Raw genomic sequence first — 20,041 nt, forward strand, 5'->3', positions numbered from 1 at the left:
ATGAAGGAATCTTCCCCTTAAGTTGGTGCATTGTGTGGTGTGGCAATACGCCAGCAGACCCATTTGGGAAGCCCACTCCATGCATGGAAGTTTATAGAGGTTCGACATGAATGGGATTCTGCAGTGATTTTGTGCCCATCCAAGCTGTGAGTTAGACTGAGAATTAGGCAGGTTTAGACTATATTTGAATAAGAGTTTGGACGGGCACAAAATAAACCTTTAGACTTGTATGAAGATCTAAGATTGAAGAACGTGGAGATGGTTTAGTGCAGCTGGACAAAAAAAAAAAAATAATTATTCTTATAAAAGTATAAAAATTAAATATACAGCTTAAATCTAGGACAAGGTGGTAACATCCCCCTCTCCAGCATGATTATTGTATACACTCAAATCCATGTTATGTAAATACTATCTTTCAATAGTAATTAATGTAGATAAAATCATGTAGTGTAACAAAGGGAGGCATTTATCTGACAAGATGCAGAGAAAGCATACAAGCAGAATACAACATTGGTGCAGTTATGCACCTAGATTGAGGTTAAACAAGGTAAAAACGTATGTGTATTTTAAAGTTTGGTTAACTTACATTATTTGAAAGCTCCTTCCTCTCAACAAACAGACAGGGTGTGTCTGTTAAAGCAAACAGAGCCAGTGATGGGCGTTTCCTTTTAAAGAGAAGGTGGGTGTGTCACCTGCCCATCAAGCTAAGGCTGGGGGAGGAGTATCATGTATAAAAGCTTGATTGTGTCATTTGTTCACTGAGACCAACGCTGGGGAAGCTGGCTGGTCTTGAGAGAGCTGGTCTATGTCTAGCTAGCGTTTAGGGTCTCCAAGAATTGCTGTGAAATTCATATGGTGTCAAAAACATTTTAACCATCCCGACAATAAAGCTGCATAAAAAGAAGAAGTTGTTCGCGTGTGCTTCAGCAGTAGCGGGCTCTTGCCACAGTAGCTATTGGCAAATAAAGACTGTAGTAAAGCTAGGTACTACACTACAGAAAATGTCTCCAAATGCCATATCTTTAACGATTTTACCAACTGAAAGACCCGATCAGCATGCTGATTCATGTGTACACACATGATTTACCTTCAGATCTGTGCTCTTTATTGGTAATAACCATCATCTGAAAAGATCTTGACTCTGTAAACGCTATGGAATGGTAAAAAATGGTGGCCACAAGTGTGAATAAATATAAAACAAGATGGATTTAGTTCTTTGTATGGTATAAAATACTATCCTTAAGTGTGCACTTACATAAATAAAACAAACAAACAAACATTCTTGGATTCCACATAAGTCATTTATTAAGACCATCTTTTGATTGCAAAATATTCCACTACAGCAAGTTGATTTATGGATAAAAAGTAATGAATGGGAAATATTCCCCTTAAACTTGATTTCTGGTGTACCATATTCATACAGCAATAAGTCTAGTACTTTACCCAAGGATTACACCAAAAGCCTGTAATTACATCAAATATATGTAGAAAAAGAACACTGTTTCAAACAATGTGCATGCAAGAAATTGCCAATACTTTGTCAAATACTTTTATGAACCATAAGTAACTACACATACGTTGAATTTTGCAGCCACAGTACATAGGTAGTAAATACAGTCAGATTATCCATGAATTTATAGAACAAAATCTATAATGACTGTCTAACAGCAAAACTTGAATTCCAGAAATGTAGATGTAGGTGAGCAATTTGGTCATCTGTTCTCTACACAAGTATACTTTATACCAATGCCATTAATATGTCTAAGATTTTGTCCTACCTCAACAACTGTAACGTCAGAGGTTGAGTCAGCCTTATTTAGAGGTTATGAGGTTTTAGGGAGGTGCAGGTATGTATGAAAGTCTACATCATCATCATTACAGGCTGCTAGGATTATCTGGCTTAAGCAAAACAAGCCAACTAAACAGCAGCAGCTTTTAAATCTCAACATATACAGCATTCTATTACTTGAACCCTTTGCTGTTGCTTAATTTCTTCAGTATCACACATGTGATATGTATATGTCTGTTGTAAGATGATAACGTATACAGTGCCCTATCACCACAAAGTATTCTTGAGTATTATGTACAGGACTAGAGACACTCGTCTTTGGCAGTAAAATAGTTCTATGATATATCACGTAAATAAGTGCTGCACTTCTTCACTATTTATCAAAAGAAACATTTCTCTTTAATATATAGACAGCTGTAATATTTCTGCTAAACAAAGACACCGCCATCTTTGGGAGATGCATGTGGTCAACACAAAAGGCATTTCACTTTAAAATGATAATAGATAAATCCATATCATTATATATATTGGCTTAAATGTAGATTTTCCTTGGAATGCAAGAGTTCATAAAACTCAGACTAAAACTGTTGGTGAAAGCATTAAACACCAGTATTTATATACCCCTCCACTAACATCAGCCTACGCTCTCCCCAAATAGTTAATCAGAATCCTTATTTAGTAGTAATAACTGTCCCCTTTTGCAGGACTGTTCCATTTAATACACCCATACCCCAAGGCCAATGCAACTGCAAAACTAGAACTCTATTAGAGTCCAATCCTAACTATAGGCGTATAGACAGGCGATTTTTAGGAGCCGTGTTTGGGAATGGGCGATACAGCAGATACTTTGACATAATATTAAAAATATTTCCTAAAACAGCATGTGTTTAACCAATTAGACAAATACTTACAATATAAATGGATTATAGCTAAAAAAAACTGCACACTAATACGATTTGTTGTATTGCTTAACTAAGAAATAAAGCAAAAGAACATGTTTAAATATTAAAAGGCACAATAAAGTAATCACTTTTCTAGAGCATGTAGTATATGTAATCCCGATCAGTAGAAATCATATGCAAGAGTGTCTGTTGTTCGCTGGTTCTGGAATCAGCGGAGATGGTTTAGAGCAGTGTTGGCTAACCTGTGACAATCCAGGTGTTGTAAAACTACAAGTCCCAGCATACCCTTCCAGCAATAAGCTGCTATATATTGGCAAAGCATGCTGGGACTTGTTGTTTCACAACACCTGGAGTGTCACAGGTTAGCCAACACTGGTTTAGAGTTTAACATTTAAACTGTACGATTTTACAAAGGCTAATATATTGTCTTTTTTTATTTGAAGAATGTATGTAATGCTGTGTGTTTACTTATCACACAAACGTCCAAGGTAGCACAATTTAAAAGTATTCTCCAGTCAAATGTCTGCTATCCTCAGACCCTGTATTCCCAGAGTGGAAATATTATTTTTACATATTTACCTGGCCAGCAATTCCAACACTGACAAGTAGTTTGACAGGGTCTGAACAGCTGCATTTCTAATACACAGTAATGTGTCATATGCAATTACACAGTATAATGGAACTTCACACTATAATGTGTTATTATATATGGCATGTGACACGTTTTAGGGAGGCAGGAGATGGAACAAAACAGGGATGAGGGTCATTGTTAATTTGGTTGGAGAACATCCTGAAATAAATACTGAAATGAGGTCACCCATGTAGATTTACAACTCTCATACTACATAGCATTTAATCTTAAAAAGTTATACCATTTCTCACAATGCACAGAATGGGTAAATTACATATAATTCTAGCTTCCATACCCACTTAGTATCTGCATGTTGTACATGAAAGGATATACATATAAAACAATGGCCTTCACAAGCCACTAGAGGGAGCCTGAGTACATAAAAACAAACATCTGGGTAATTGCTAAGGAATCTGCCATTACATATTCATGTAGTCTTCTACAAGCAAAATACTTTAACATTTAAGCACTTTTTCTGCCATCTACTTAAGCCATTTACACAGCTTCCTGCTGTCAAAAAAGTTACTTAAAACAATATATGTAATTTTGAAAAGTAAAAACACAATACATATAAAAGAACAACAGCACATCTAAGATATTATATATGAAGAATAATTAGAACATTCAACCGCAGGTGAACGGTAGCGCAAGAATTGGTGTACCTGTCGTCTATACACGTTCAAAGCAACCATTTTATGGGCTGAAACTATATTCAATCTATTAATTCACAAGGGACTAATGGCATCACTGAGATATGAGGCATATTTGCCCTCATGTTTCAGCGATGTAGGCCTGTTCTATGTATTTAAACTAAATACAATGCTACATGTTTTACGTGGGTTTAAACTAGTGAACTGGACACCCAAGTGGCGCCCATATCATACCATATAGGCAAGCAAGGTAACCAGATTAGCACAGTATGAAAGTTTTTGCCTCTGACAAAACACATCTGAAAATGAAACAAATCCCATTGCACACTACAGAAAATTACAACATGACTGAGGCAACAATGTCACTCCTAAAAATACTTTAAAAGCATACTCTGAATTTTATGGGAGATTTTTTATTTTTTTTACATATTTATGCGAATGTATCCTAAATATACTAAAAACAGCCACACTTTAGAAGGTAAAAGCGATGAAGGTCACTTGCATTCACTTACACCGAGTGAATATTTTGCAAAGGCATTTTAAAGGCCTTGCCAATTCATAATCTATTCAATAATGTATTCTTATAAAAGAGCAACTGTTAAAAACACCACCTATATAACAAAACACACAAACAAACCTAATCACTAAATTGATTGAATTTTAGTATGAAGTCACTGTAGTGTATTGCTTAGACAAGGTTGCTTTCAGGAAATCCATACAGTTCATCAATACTTACTCAAATTGGAGGTGCCTAAAACAATGATTCACCAGGGGTTGTAAGAAAATAATTACTCACTTGCAGAGCTTGGAACTCTAATATAATGTAGACTATGACAGACTTTTTGGTTTCTGCCAACTCCTTAACCACCTGTGCCAGAAAATAGCTTTTCCCATATGCTCACACTACACAAGGCGCTAGCCTAATCACAGATACGGTCTCATTCTCCTTGTACTAACCTACATAGGGGTTCAACCACAGAGAGGTACTGCGTTTCAAATATTATTCAATGTGATTATATCCCCAGCTAAATACAGATGACAAGGCATATTAATTTAAATGCCATGCTTACTGTCCACACAATCAAAGTACACAGCAAGAAGATTACGCAGACCCCATTTTCTCAGATACTCCTGTGCTACGTATTTCATAGTTGTCCATGTGGACAGCGCTTGGAATAGGGCTCAACAGGTTTCCTGGTGTTATTTAGTTTAAATCCTAGATTCCTCAAGTTATGATAAACACCGCACAACCATCCAAAACGTTTGTGTGTAATTGTGAGGATGTCTACTGACTAGAGAGCTTAGACAAACAATACCTCATGCTTAAAATATGAATACCTAAAACTTCCATCTACATAAAATGCATGTCAAATATTTAACATGAAATATAACAAACATGAGACAATATTACCATAAAACTTAATTTCCCTGAGGTTACAGAAAATGTACCCATTGCCTATATGCAGTGGAGATGGCCATTTTGTGAGATGAGCCAGTATACAAGAGAATGCAGCCAATCAATCCCCTAGAAGCTAGTGACATCACTGTGACATCACTGAGGCACAAGACAGGGAGGTCACCAACTACTGGTAAGTTAGTAGGCTGCAGTTTCAAGAATAGAAACTCAGCCAACAAATTGGCTGCCTCACCTGTGTTTAGGCACTGGTTACATCTTAAACAAACAGTGCATTTATTACATCAAAGTAAATAGTGACTTCATCATTTAAATCCCAATCTATCATAACACCTCTAACTTTATCTTCATAGTTTAACAATAGAGTTATCAACAGACTTAGAGGCCAATTTAACAAGCTCCTAATATCGACCTCTGCAATTTTAAGTATCCCCTCTATTTATAACTAGGGGATCTCAGCAGATATTAGAGATAAATCTGCTGCAGTCCCACTGTTATTGTACGCCATAGCATAGGTTTCTATGGGGACTGCTTCTTTTCGTGATTAACAAGCTCTGACATCTGAAGGCGTTTGTCGGGACAGTCGTTTATCATGACTGCTGTTCCGGGAGAACAATTAATGAATGCTCACAATCTTTCATTCCTTATTATTGCGATAAGGAATTAAAAGGATTGTGTCAAAAATGCATTGATTAATAAATATGTCCCTTAATGTGCAGTGGACCACGTATTTGTGGCCTGAACCAAGTTTGAGGTCCATGGAGAATGATTTGCACAAACACATGAAACCCTTCAGAAGACATTTAGGCTGAATGTCACAGGTAGCATTTCTAAACAGTAGATAAATATTGTAATACATGAACCAGTGCAGAAATACTTTTTGAGGTCAATGACTTCAGTTTCAGGGTTAACTACTGAATTGTAGTTTGTCAACAAGTACTTTACTGTTGAATACACACTACCACGAGATGGCTGTAACCAAGATTTAAAAAAAAAAAAGATATTTCCTAGAGAACAATACTTATGCTGGACACATACTATGCTACTAACCAATTGATAGATGCTGACCAATGTATAATAATTTCAATCTAACCCACAGTACTGGAAAACACATTCAATGAAACCTGTAATTGGTAATGAAAACAGGTTATTTTACATAATACATCTCACTACAATTCATTTTGAATTTTTGTTGGTCTTGTTAGACACCTGCTTATTTGTGCAATCATGTGCAGTGATAACCTACTAATTAAGGAGTATATACCTTTTTAGATTGCAGAACCAAACATTACCAGCATATCACTACAGACACTAAGATATGATTGCACCACATACCATTTACAATGAGCTGATGAGACAACATGACTTCTGAAAAGTGTATAATATCATTATGATTTCTATTCACACTGGCGATTTGTACCTTAGGAAAATGCACCAAGCGACATTTAGTATGAACGATGCCACAACTGTCCTAGTGATTACAACCATTGAACAATCCCTGGTTATTGGCTATTTGTTAATGTGTCTTGTTTCTGTACAATACCAGTGTGATCCCTGTCTAAAGGCTCATCCAGACTTGCATCACAAGTAAACTGCCGATAAAATACTAAATGGAATGCAATGCAAGTGTATCACTGGTAAGATTCAGCCATGTATTGATTGATCCCTGTAAAGTGTTACCAAAAGAGAGAAATCATGAAGAGATCTACTTCATTTTCTGTCTGTGTGGGCAGCATATTAAATGGATCAATGGATGACTATTTTGTCCACAGTTTACATGCTTTCATTTAATCTGGAACATGACCAAGGGATAGATTTATCAGACTTTCTAAAAAGGAAATCTGAGGTGTTGCCCATAGCAACCAATCTTTTCTAGACTGTACTAGATAAACGATAGGTAGAATCTGTTTGGTTGCTATGGGCAACACTTCTATTTTTAATTTGTAGAGGGTTTGATAAATCTACCCCCAAGTACTTTATTCAAAATTGCTCGTCTGGAAGATCCCTCGAACTTGCACGTAAAAATGAAATGGCTTAATCAGTTCGGGTTTTCACAGGGAAACAAAAAATTATCTGAAAAAAACAAAACAAACAATTTCTTCATCTCAATGTAGACAGGATAAAAGCGTTAAATATGACTAGTTTATTGCTGCTCATCAAACCCTGAGAAAGACATAAGCAGCAACAGCGTGGTAACATCCAGCTGCTAATATTCCCACTAATATCACTACACATCCTAAAACATCAATTATATTAAAAATTCAGTATAAACTTTTCTAATAAAACCTGCAATTTTACAAAGAGTGGCACAACATAAACCACAGTAGTTACAGCACATATAATTGTTTGTATACTATACTTAAATACTAAATATGTAATCTATGTAACCCACATTACTGTGTAGAAAGCACTGAACACAAGTAGGAAACCAATTATAACGTCTAAAAACAAAACAAATACTTCATATTGAAAAACATTAAACCGCATTATATGTGTGTTTATATCTATATCTACATACACACACACATCCGTAATAGAAGCTGTACAGCATGATATTGCTGGCAGATGAAAGATACTTTTAGGCAGTGAGCTGCTTTGACTGACGCACATAAGATATACACTCATAAAATATTTATTTTATTCCTGTCAGGAATGAAAATGCATCCAGAAATGGGAAGAGGGGGAAGTCACCTGACAGTCCCTTGAGGTTACTGGTATTCCACTCAAGGAACAAAGAAAAGAATTTGGCAGCAATAAAACATCACCTAAAACTGAAAACGTACTTTTGGGTGCAGATAGGGTGAGGTAAATAAAATACCAAAACATTGTCTACCTGCCCGCTGCCCCAATCCTCTGATCTGATTGGTCCTGCACTGTCTCTTAATGGTTCAAGCAGGTGATCATCTCTGCTGCCTGATAAAGACTTTTCTCAAACTGCTGCCCCCTAGAGGATCACCTGCTCAGACCATTCAGAAGGTTCAAAGGTAAGAATGGAGCTCAAAACTACAATTTTAGTTTTGGGTGTAGTTGTGCATTAAGCTGCCCATACCTAAGTATTTGGGCACAGTTTGGTTGCCCTAAAACAACCTGCAGTTCTAATCAACATCTGAATGGGACTGATCAGCTGCAGATGGCACTGGCAAAGAACCCAGTTGACCAATGACTCTGCTCTGCCATTGGCAGACAGCACCAACTAGATCACATATATGCAGCTAAATAATATTTGCTTGTGTATGGGCGGATTGAGATATTCCAGAAGAATACAAAAAAAAATTCAGAGATTATGAAAATCTTGGAAAGAAAACCTAATAATGTAGGTATTGATTTAATACCAGAAATAACAAAAAAAAAGTTGACTGTAAAATCTGAACTTTGAAGTTGTTAAAATAGGGATTTGTTTTGGCCTATTGCATTTACATGACATTAGGTGTTTTTCCGCTACAAATCATTCCTTAATCCAATTACATTACAGATAAACAAAGATCTGGTTTAAGAACAAGAGTGCTTTATGTGCTAACAGGGAGCTGGTGTAGACTGTTGAGTAAATGGGTATTACTGGTCACTGGCTCTATCCAGACTTTCTATGACTCTCGTAAGACGAATATTTAGTAGCCTTATTTGATTGTCTAAGTGGTCGATCTTCTCTTCCAGGTTGTTGCTGCTATTTCTCCTCCAGTAAAGGCCGACAGGCCCGGTCATGAAATAGATTGCTACCACAAAACAAAGAGGCAGCATCGCATGTTCCGGTTCTCCTTCATACTTCTGCAGGATATAAACACAAGACAGCGCAAAGAGGGAGACTCGCGCCAGCCAGAAGAACCGTCCAAAGACAACATGTAATATGTAGAAGAAAAATCCCAGGAAGAGAGAAGCAAACCAATAGGCCAGCAGAACAGCTACCACCAGCATAAGGGCCCTGGTGGGGTTACTGGCGACGGCTGCTGGATTAAAGTAGTGAGTGAGGTTGGATGCTAAAAAAAAACACAAAATGAAAATTGAAAACATTACAAATAAGAGACTCAGCAACTTTTTAGATTTACAATAAGCAAAATAAAAAAAAAGCTTGTAATAAATAAAATCATTGTTGGTTTTAGCTGTTACAGTATGCTACAGCAATGCAACAGTAATAATCTTATTATAAAAGAGACAATATAAAAACTGTGCATCATTTATATGTGTGCTTAAACTGTTTATAGGAAGGAAAAGGTCTAAACATTTAATTCATACAAAATAGATGTGAGCCAAAATGCATCTGCTATAGTTCACTGCTTCGGAGATCTCAATGGGTGTTTTAATGGTTCTACTTTATTCTACTATTAAGCCAGGGTGAACCCATATGCAGTGTGTGCGGCAGAGGTTGCATTCAAATTAAATGCATGCTAGGCCTCCATGCTTCAAATATCGTGGAGCTCCCAGAACAGGAACCCCTCCTATTTGGCACATTTCTAAAAATAAAAAAATGACAATAGGCAAAAGAGAGGCAGTCACAAAGCCCAAACTTGGCTCAGAGCCTACATACTGGTAACAGAACAATATTGAGCATGTATTATCCATGCAACAACGCTTGGGGGTAATTCAATAAGTAGTGAGATGCCGCCGGACATCGACTGGCTGCGCACATTGCTGGCTAATACGATACAAGATCTCTACTAGTTTCCTCCTTACATCTCTATGGGACGCAAGGGAACATGAGCAGAGAGATAGGAGTAAAAACTGTGCCATGATGTATCTCTGCGGACTGTTCTGGAGACATTGCGGCACCTTGCGCCAAATTGAACCCCACACCCTCCCCCACCCATTAGGCCACTTGGACAGGAAGTTTTTTTCTGTTAAGAGTGGCCCTTATTTTTTACTGTTTTATGGCTTGAATAAATTACATGCTCAGTGGTGAATGTAATCCTGGAAAGCTTTTCTCCCTCAGCCTCAACGTCTTGTCATTTTTCAATGTGCTGTGAAATAACAGATCTCTCTATTGTCAATAAATAATTGATATTGTGGTCTACAGGCTCTGCGCAGACAAGGTAGGCCTTATTTTTGTAACAATGATGACAGGCCATTATAATATATTTAATAGTGTATTTTCTATGACTGAATCCATGTAAGATAAATTCAGAATGTGTATATTACTTTTTTGCATCCATATAAGCTACCAACTATTGAACTTGCCTTCGGTCAGTTACTGACTTATTTATTAGACTCAGGAAGAAAGCCATTTTCAGAAATATTCACTACCTCACTATGCAACCTTATCTAGTGCATACGAATGGTGTTTCTAAGAAGAGATTCTGTGGAAAAACTACTCACCATCCATTCCAAGTACATCCAAGAGGTCGGTCCATATTCTCCATAGTGTGTCCACCAAGACATCTACTCCATACACAAACCTCTCTGTCAGTCGTGAAAAGAACTATTAAAATAAATCAACATGCAATTAGTACATCACTAAAAATTATGCAGGTTCACATTTCTAAAATGGACAAGCAAGGTCTGTGCTCGACGATGTAATACTATGATGGCTTTACTCATTGTTTCCCTAACCGCTTCAGTTAAATCACCAAACTGAAAATACAGGTTGATCAAGGGCGTAACTATAGCCACAGCAGCCTCTGAAACTGCTATTGACTCCAGCAACACACAGAAAAATAAGACACAGAGGAAAGCATGTATAAGTGTCTCAACAATCTCGCAGCGTATTGATATTTCAGGCAGCCATTACAGACTGGTAGTTATAGAATTAGCAGCACTACAGAGTATTGTTTTGACATTGACTTGATCTCAGTAGGAGCCTTTAATCTGGCAATATTTTAGAGGTGAAAATACCTTGGGAGGGATTACAGCACCTTCAAAATGTCACTCAATTTAGTCTTGTCAATAAAGTTAACACAGTGTGCAAAGGCATTTGTAACAACCAGTCATACATGCAAAAGCTCCCTGATCAGCCCAATCTGCATATGACTAGAAACTGCAACAAATCTGGTGGGTCAATCAGCCCAATACAAAATGGTCACAAAACCCATCTTACTACCAGTGAGTTGTTGACAACATACACGTGCAGATACGTTTACCACACAACTAAGCGGCTTATCTGTCCTGATAGAAATAAGGTCATGTGATTTGAAGTACATTGTAGGATGTTGGTCTTAGTCTCTCAGAGAAGCCCACTACAATGACATTCAAAGGTATGCACAGAAAAAATATTCACCCCACCAACAGATCACATATTAGCATTAAGATGTTCACAAAACATTTGAACAAACATTTGTGAAGTTTTAGTAATTTTTTTGTGTTAAGCAACTTTAACTTGTAGTTCACTGCATCTGTGCTCCTTTTTGCTTTATTGTCAGTTTTGTTTGTTATTGCTGGAAACACTCGTTTAAAATTCCTGCTGATATATTATTACAGATAGGCTTCTTTCTTTAATTAAATGTATTGTTTTCATTTATTAGTGCAATTAAGGGTGATGTACAGTAATAACGGTAATAGCTTTAACGCGGCGCTACTCCAGGGGGAATTGAATTCCCCCTAAGAACAAGTGAAAAAAAACCCTAATAAAAATGACAACATAGAGGGGTAAAAGTAGCTAAAAAGACAAGTTTTCTCCTCCTAATCAGTGAGTGCACGATACTCTTCATGTCACGTGGGTGTGACTGAACAAGTTGCAACCTATTATGCTACGAAGATTATTTCTGGTGTTCTTAAAAGCAAATTCTTCCCTTATATCGAGGTCCAAATTGTCTTTTCTTTTCCACTTGAGATCCCATGTGCCAGTGAGCCGTTTAAAAGAATGCATTGCACTTTGGTCACACGGGACCCCCAAACACAGATTCTGGGATCCCACCACACTGGATACACAAGAGTTTTTGGTCTGAGGGTCACATTGGGAGAGTGTACTCATTTGATGTGGCCACAAACATGTTAACTTTCTTAAAAATTAATTTCACACAAGAAAAGAGGAACTTCTCTGCAGTTAAGTCATAACTCTCAACATTGTGAAAATCCCCATGCAACAGAAGTGTGTGTGCTGAAGAGGGTGTAGCTATTCCACATAGGGGGCGTCGTCATGTCACACATTTGTTCCCCCACCCCTCACTTGTAGCACATACATGCACTCAGTCCTCACTCTAATTATCCATCCTGTGGTGGTCTAACAAATTAAGACATTGATCATGTCACACTCACAAGACCAATGAAGGTATGACAGCAAACTGAAGTGTAGCCAATTCATTCTGAATGGCTGCCAGACTGTTACAAATCCCTGAGAGAGGTGCAATGCAGGACAAGACGAGCACAAGACAGAAATACTACTCGGAAATTCTGTCCTGTTTCCTAAAAAGTGCAAAAAATTACTTTACGTGCCTCATGCGGCCCTCATGCAGCAGGTTGTGCATCTATTCTTGAGAGCATGTCTGATAAGTGCTTAATACAGTGTAATGGTTTGTTTAGTGATGGCAGAACTGTCCATAAATATTCCACACAACCTTTGTGTTAATGAATATTAGATTAATATATTGCAAATACATCGTAGCTGTATGTAAATGTCTTAATTCTAAGTTAAGTGACACACACTTTAAACTGTACACAAATTAACAATTTGACAGAGATGACAGGCCAGGAAAAAAACTATCCCCAACATGGGCACTTAATTACTATACAAATATTTGAAGTTGTGTTAGGCAAACCTTTATGGCTTTCATGCATTACTTAAATTAGAAGTGCAGTAAAAAATAGAAGCAATTGGTACTAATGGTATATTCCAAACTATCTTATTGTAAAATTACATAGTTACTAACATAATATTTTATTTTGCAGAAAGAAGCACTTCACATGTAATTGTCAAAATAGTAGCTCAATCGACAGTGCATCAGCAAAGGCTGGTTGGACCAGCTAAGAGAGACAAACTGGAAAACATTTGAGGATATATCTGCATCAAAATACAAGCGAAACCAATAAAATACATTGCCAAGCAATGGTTGTCCTCTGGATGAACATGATTTTAGCCCCACTGACCTAAACAAAAATAATAGTCGAAAATTACAAAAGATACAAATCACTACAGACCAACTGAGTTAAGGTAGGTACACACTATAGTAAACTTCTCCCAATGCGATATCTTTAAAGATTTCACCAATGCCGATTCATGCGTCCACACTTGCACGATTTACCTTCAGATCTGTGCTTTTCATCTGTCATAAGCATCTGCTAAAAAGATTGTGACTCTAAATTCTATGGAGATTTGCCTACACTGCTGGTCATGAGTGCAAGCACATTTCAGAATTTGCCCAACATCGTTTCATCATTTACAGAGAATTTTAGTCCAGTTATAAAATCAACGATATAATGTAATTTGGCACGATAAAACATGATCGTTGGAGCGCACACACTAATGCGGAATTCGACCCAACAGTCGTTTATTGTGTGATTGGCACAATGATTGGGTGAAAAACCTATAGTGTGTACCTAGCTTTATTCATTTACAGCAGCATTCCCACATAGCCTTTTCCATTAGATAACAAGTACCTTTTAGGCAAGTCATTTTTCTTAGCTGTCCTTCTACAAATCATTATCTCCTTTTCTAAAATTCCTTTGGAGGGCAGACAAGTAAGGTTGCCAGACAGACAGACAGACACACACCATATGATGGCAGTAGAGGGGAGATGGAGGGGGAGGGGTGGATTTTACATCAGAGGGGCATTCAAAAACCTTTCTTCTCACTATATAATGTGACATTGGTTGCCATGGTAGTCACATAACTGTTAGACCCTGAAATAGGATAAATCATCAACAGCAGCCTGAAGAAACAAACCAAGGAAAAATGGCAATTACCAAGGTTTTTCTTATAGCCCAGCACAGTGATCGGTTTGTTTAAAAAAAAAAAAAAAAAAAAAAGCCACCTCATTGGTTTCATGGCAATGCTCCTTTAAGCAGAGAAATCCCTAAAGAAACAAGCTGCAGCAAGTATTATAGGAGACAGCCAGAAACTCAAAGAAGTCATTGAAATACTTGGCACCTCTATAGAATCTAATGTCACGGCAGCACAAAGAAGATTTTATGAATTCTATAAGCAAGGTGATTACATAAATAACGAAACTCTTTGCAGATACTTGCTAAGAAAACAGTAACTCTGCAAATAATAATAAAAAGATAACAAGGCAACAGATGCATTAAAGAACAAGTCAGTCATGTTATTTTTAGGCAGGGCATACAATGTTGCATAAGAGCCAACTGTGACAGGATGGACTTCCTATGCCACCCTGTCTGTGCTTGCTGGGGCCCAGCTGGGCTTGCCTTGCCACCAACTCCTTTCTTTATCCCAATTCCGCCCCTCTAAACGTAGTAGGAGGGGCCTGCTGCCACCACTAGGCTCCTTCAACGGCACCTAGAACCGCTTCCTTCTTGGTATCTCTTGTCGCTACTACACTTCCTTGCTGTGCACATGACATTTTCCATTAGATCAGGTTTGCTGCGGATGATTCCCCCTGGCCTATGACACCTGCCAGAGCTACATGGTAGCAGGCAGAGCATTGGTACTAGATGATGGGTCCCAAACACAGAACAGCTGGAAAACAGATTAATTTTGGTCTAATCCATTGGTGGGAAACCTGCGGCCTTAAAGCCACATGCAACCTTCTAGGTCCTTCAGTGCAGCCTTTTGACTGAATCCAAATTTTACATAACAAATGCTTTTATATTAATACGTTTTTGTTCGTCTTTTAAAATTAATTTTATAATTAAAATTAACGCATTTAAATTACTAAACAGTAAAATAACTTTCAACAAAATAATCCACCCAGATTGACCACCACAATTAGAATATTATAAAGCCATAAGGGCTAACTTAACTCCTGCTACACTCATGATTTAGTTCTAATGCAACTCTAAAATGTCTGATCACGTCCCCGCCTGACTGGCAAAAATTACTCTTAATTTTGCACTTTGTGCGCATGATCATTTGGAAGCCAACACCGAAACAGTAAATGGATAGTTACATTTTATGAAGAACAGAATCTGCAATGGGAATTATTGAAAGAAGATTTCTATATGAATGCTGCAGTTCTGTGCGATATCATGTTAAATCAAAATGACCTGAATAACTCTTCGCAAGCTAAAACTAAGTCTATCTCTATCGCATAAAAAAAAAAAAAAAGGCATTTAAAAAAAAAATAAAAAAAAATCTTTATTCAAAACACTTTTTCAAAAGGAAATTTTGGGTGAACATTTTAACCAGTTAGAGACCATTGATGAGCAGGTTGATATATGCAAATCATTTGAAGAATATGTAGCTGTTATAGACTTATTAATTGGAGAATACAATGAAAGGTTAACTGACGACTTTAAGAATCATGACATCACACTCAAATTAGCATTTCATCCGCACCTAGTTGAGGTCACCAAGGCACCTAAAGAACTACAGATGGAATTGATTGGGCTCTCAGTAGATGACAGTCTGAAGTCATTATTTGATGCTAAGAAAGATCCAATTGAAATATGGATAAATTCACCTCCATGCTGTGCCCAAATATCCAAATGCTTTCCAACAAAATGCAGACACAATGTGATTAAAAAATTAGTTACCTTTAGAATAGTAAGTACATAGTAGTTTTTTTTACAAAGGAATGTACAATTAGATATATTTAAAAGTGAAGTTTCTTGAATGCAGCCTTATTTGATTACAGCTAAATTAATGTGGCAATCCAACATGAAAAGATTCCCCACCCCATGTCTAATCTGTAGGTCACAGGAACTACAGCAGGTAAATAGGCGTCGAAACAGGATCTTGAAGCAGTGCTGTTTTATTAGCTCAAGTAGTCCTTACAAGGACGGTTACATACTAGTTTGAGGTAATAGTGATCTCCAGAAGTTACAAATAGAATAAACCCTTAAATAATAAAAATGTAGTTTGTTATCTACTCTTTCCGACACACATGTTGGCAGGGGATAGCCCTTAGCTGGCTCTACAACATCTGAGATATTACATTCAATGTTTACCATTAGGATCTATAATATAAAAGCCTAGCGGCGTGTGTTAGTCTGTGTGTGGGAAAAAAAAAAAAACAAGCTGCAGCGCCACCTGCTGGGCGGAGTTATACACTGACCTACTAAATTCTTAACGTTCTCTATATATAAAAGTAAAAGCCTAGCGGCGTGTGTTAGTGTGTGGAAAAAACTATTTTCTCAGAAAGGGCTCATCCAATTGACCTGAAATTTGGTATACCAACATTATTTGACAAAAAAATAATAATAGTGAAGTCAGTTAACTTCCATCATCCCCCTTTCCCCCCGTGGGAGGAGTAGTAAAGGCTAAATTTACGAGTTGAGGGCTCAAACTCATTTTTGGGAGGTAATTTTACCTCATGAACACACATTAAAAAGGGCGCTTGCGACGGGAAGTAACGCTCTTCCCTGAGGAGGCCTGGGCTAGGCCCAAATGCATGACAAGAACCTTTTTAAGACCTTAAGTAGCTTGATTTGACTAGAATGCATGAGTATCATGCATGGGTTAACTTGTGTAATATATGCTCTAATCTTGGATTAGCGCCACTAATTCCACAGCGCTGTACAGAGAACTCACATCAGTCCCTGCCCAATTGGGGCTTACAGTCTAAGTTCCCTAACACACACACACACACACAGACATAGACTAGGGTCAATTTGGAAGCAGCCAATTAACCTACCAGTATGTTTTTGGAGTGTGGGAGAAAACCGGAGCACCCGGAGGAAACCCATGCAAACACGGGGAGATTAATAACAATTTACATCAATCTGATTTCCCAAATCACTTGGTATTCGGACATTTCCTATCTTACTTGCATCCAGTGCCTTAGAGAGATAAGAAACCAAACAGCAAGTCAAAAGGCCTAATTAGTATAGGGGAATTTCTTTAGAAAAGTTACAAGCTTCCTCCAACATGGCATATTGCCTCATAAATCAATTCATTTTATCCCAGCACAGGGACTTAGCACTTTCTAGCACTGCACGCCAGTTACTAACCGGCCACACCAACTTTAAAAAGGATTGGGGGAGGGTGAGAGGGTAAGCAGGACGAGAGCACACCTACCCATATGACTCAAATATGTTATGCATAGAAATGGTTGGGGTCACAAATGTTGAGAGTGCTCAAGTACCCACAGTGATGGCTCCTATGCAATGTTGTCTATTAAGGATATTAGAGGTTACTGAGGAGTTGTTAGCATATGCAGAGTGTTTTTATACAGGACATGAAACTCTGAGGTGACTTCTAAAATGTGTAATACTTTACAGCAGAGTATACATTAATCCTTATAATACATCATTTAATCCACTGACCCATGCTGACAGAGATTGACAGATACACAGACCCACAATATACGGATACACAATGGCAGTGACCAACTATGGGGCAGAGTTAAACCAGCGCTACGTGCCGTGGAACATTTCCTTGATGTTCACATGCGCATACTCAGCGCTCATTTTTCTTCGTACCTTTATGGGACACGAGGAAAAATTAGCAGAAATTCTGTAAAACTCAGACGTGATGTCTCTCTGCTGACTGTTCCAGAGACACATCGTGACACCTTGCGCAAAACTTAATCTACCCCACAGATTGAAATTCGTTAACAAAAGCCCTTCCCCATCAACACTTTGGGTAATCTTTCGTGGAGTAATTGAAGATGCCTTCCCCATATGGCAGTAGAGTTACACAAACCTCAGGATGCGACCTACAGGACGTTGCAACTTTAATTTTATTACAAGAGCAGTTGCAGCCCAGTGCTCAGAAACTAGCGTGGCCATTAACTTCCTCAAAGGAAACTAGGTTCATTGACATGTATTTTATATGAGAGAGAACCCACAAGTGTGAATTAAAAAGATATTACAAGTCACTGGGAATTTTAACAACTAGGCTTTTGTACAGGTTTAACAGCCATAACAGTGTTAAAGTAGACCAGTGTTGACTAACCTGTGACACTCCAGGTGTTGTGAAACTACAAGTCCCAGCATACCCTTCCAGCAATAAGCTGCTATATATATTGGCAAAGCATGCTGGGACTTGTAGTTTCACAACAGCTGGAGTGTCACAGGTTAGCCAACACTGAAGTAGACTATATGTTATTCTTTATAATACAAATATTTGTCTAGCAAACCCTGGACTGATAGCACAGGAGCTCATTATTTATAGATATTATATACTATAGTATATTAGCATCACTTGCGTATTTTAGACTAATATTTGTGCAATGTATTATGATTTGTAGTGATAATGTACACAATAATTACAAATGGCTGCAAAAGTTCAAATAAGCGGTTTACATAGACTATGAATAAAGTCCTGTAGGCATTACAACATGCAATTCCACAATTGCTATGTATTGCATAAAGATGATTATCAAGCCAACTAAACCATGCAGGGTGTGCACTCACATAATCCATAAAACGATGAGCACTTCACCTAATATAGAGAAAATGGTCATCATTTAGTTAAATAGGGGGCATGGGCTGTTCATCTGTTCTTTAAATGCATGTGTCTTTGCAATATGCATGATTTGAATGATGCATCCCAATGTAAATAATTTAAGATATATGCTTTACACAAGAACTACCCTTCCCTCCTCAGAGGCAGATTCATATCCCACCTTCTGCACCGCTCTCACGTTGTCCTCGCCGAATGTATTACTCATGGTCTGGTAGAAACCGGTGGCTGCTTTGCGGAAGGAGTTGTTCTGCTTTTCATGTCCCCGATTCCTGGTAGCCTGAGCACACAGCGCCCCAGATACCAGCAGCAGCGTGAAAAACCAGAGCAGCTTTGGGCTCACACAATCCATGTCCCAGCAGATATGGCCCAGATGGCAGCAAACGTCTTCCAGCTACAGCTCTGTGATACAATGTATGAGCCCAACCTTCCGTCTCCTCCCGTCTCCTCCCAACACCGGAAGAACAGCCCCTTCCTAAATACAAGATTCGCTTACTACAACACCCAGACAACCAACATAGGAGATTTTCATGGCCTACCAATCGCAAAATTCCCCACATCAAATTGTTAAATCTTCTCCATAGCTGAAGTTTAATGGCAATTCGTAATGCAGAAAATAAATAGTCTGTTCTTCACAGATGCTCTTGTCCTGTGTTCTCAGTCACCAAATTCACCACTATAATCAGTAACCTTAGTATTATTTAAAAATGCTTCTTTACAGTAATATAAATGTATAGATATGCTGATTTTACATAATATACAACAGGGGTGTCCCGACTTTTGTGACATGGAATTGACTTCTTGTACAGTCTGTAACTACTGTGGTTATGGGACTTGGAGGTCAGACGATGGGTACTAGTAGTATCAGTCCATCTGTTGCTGAGATCCCCGAACAGCTTTTCTGAGCATGCAAAATGAAACACCATTTGGGCTTTCAACTGTGGAACTGAAAGCCCAAGGGGGCTTCACTGCACAACCGCTGGACACTGCACATGTATAGAAGAGCAGTGCAGGGAACTCTGGAGGATCAGCTTTGCTGCCCTCCCCAAATTTTGCTATGGGGAAGTTAGGCCCCTGCCCCCAACTCTCTCAGTTTAGGTGGGACAGTCCTGCTCAGAGGAGACTGTCCCATGGTCCTAACAATCAGAGCTTTTGTAACTGCCAGGAGTGGGTGCTGCATGCAGGATGATGCAGAGGTGTTTTTGGGAAAT

At 38.1% G+C, this 20,041-nt stretch overlaps 1 protein-coding gene across 1 annotated transcript; it reads right to left on the reverse strand.

Moving 5' to 3' along the window:
• Positions 1-1,279: 1,279 nt before the first annotated feature.
• Positions 1,280-19,287, reverse strand: BRI3BP (BRI3 binding protein). Its single transcript, XM_075176886.1, has 3 exons — positions 18,994-19,287; positions 10,691-10,793; positions 1,280-9,357 (listed from the first exon to the last, which is right to left on the reverse strand). The coding sequence occupies exons 1-3, from the start codon at positions 19,180-19,182 to the stop codon at positions 8,939-8,941; spliced, it is 711 nt and encodes a 236-aa protein (XP_075032987.1). The 5' UTR covers positions 19,183-19,287; the 3' UTR covers positions 1,280-8,938.
• Positions 19,288-20,041: the final 754 nt, after the last annotated feature.

This window comes from Mixophyes fleayi, chromosome 1 (assembly GCF_038048845.1).
Source record: "Mixophyes fleayi isolate aMixFle1 chromosome 1, aMixFle1.hap1, whole genome shotgun sequence".
Taxonomy (NCBI): domain Eukaryota; kingdom Metazoa; phylum Chordata; class Amphibia; order Anura; family Limnodynastidae; genus Mixophyes; species Mixophyes fleayi.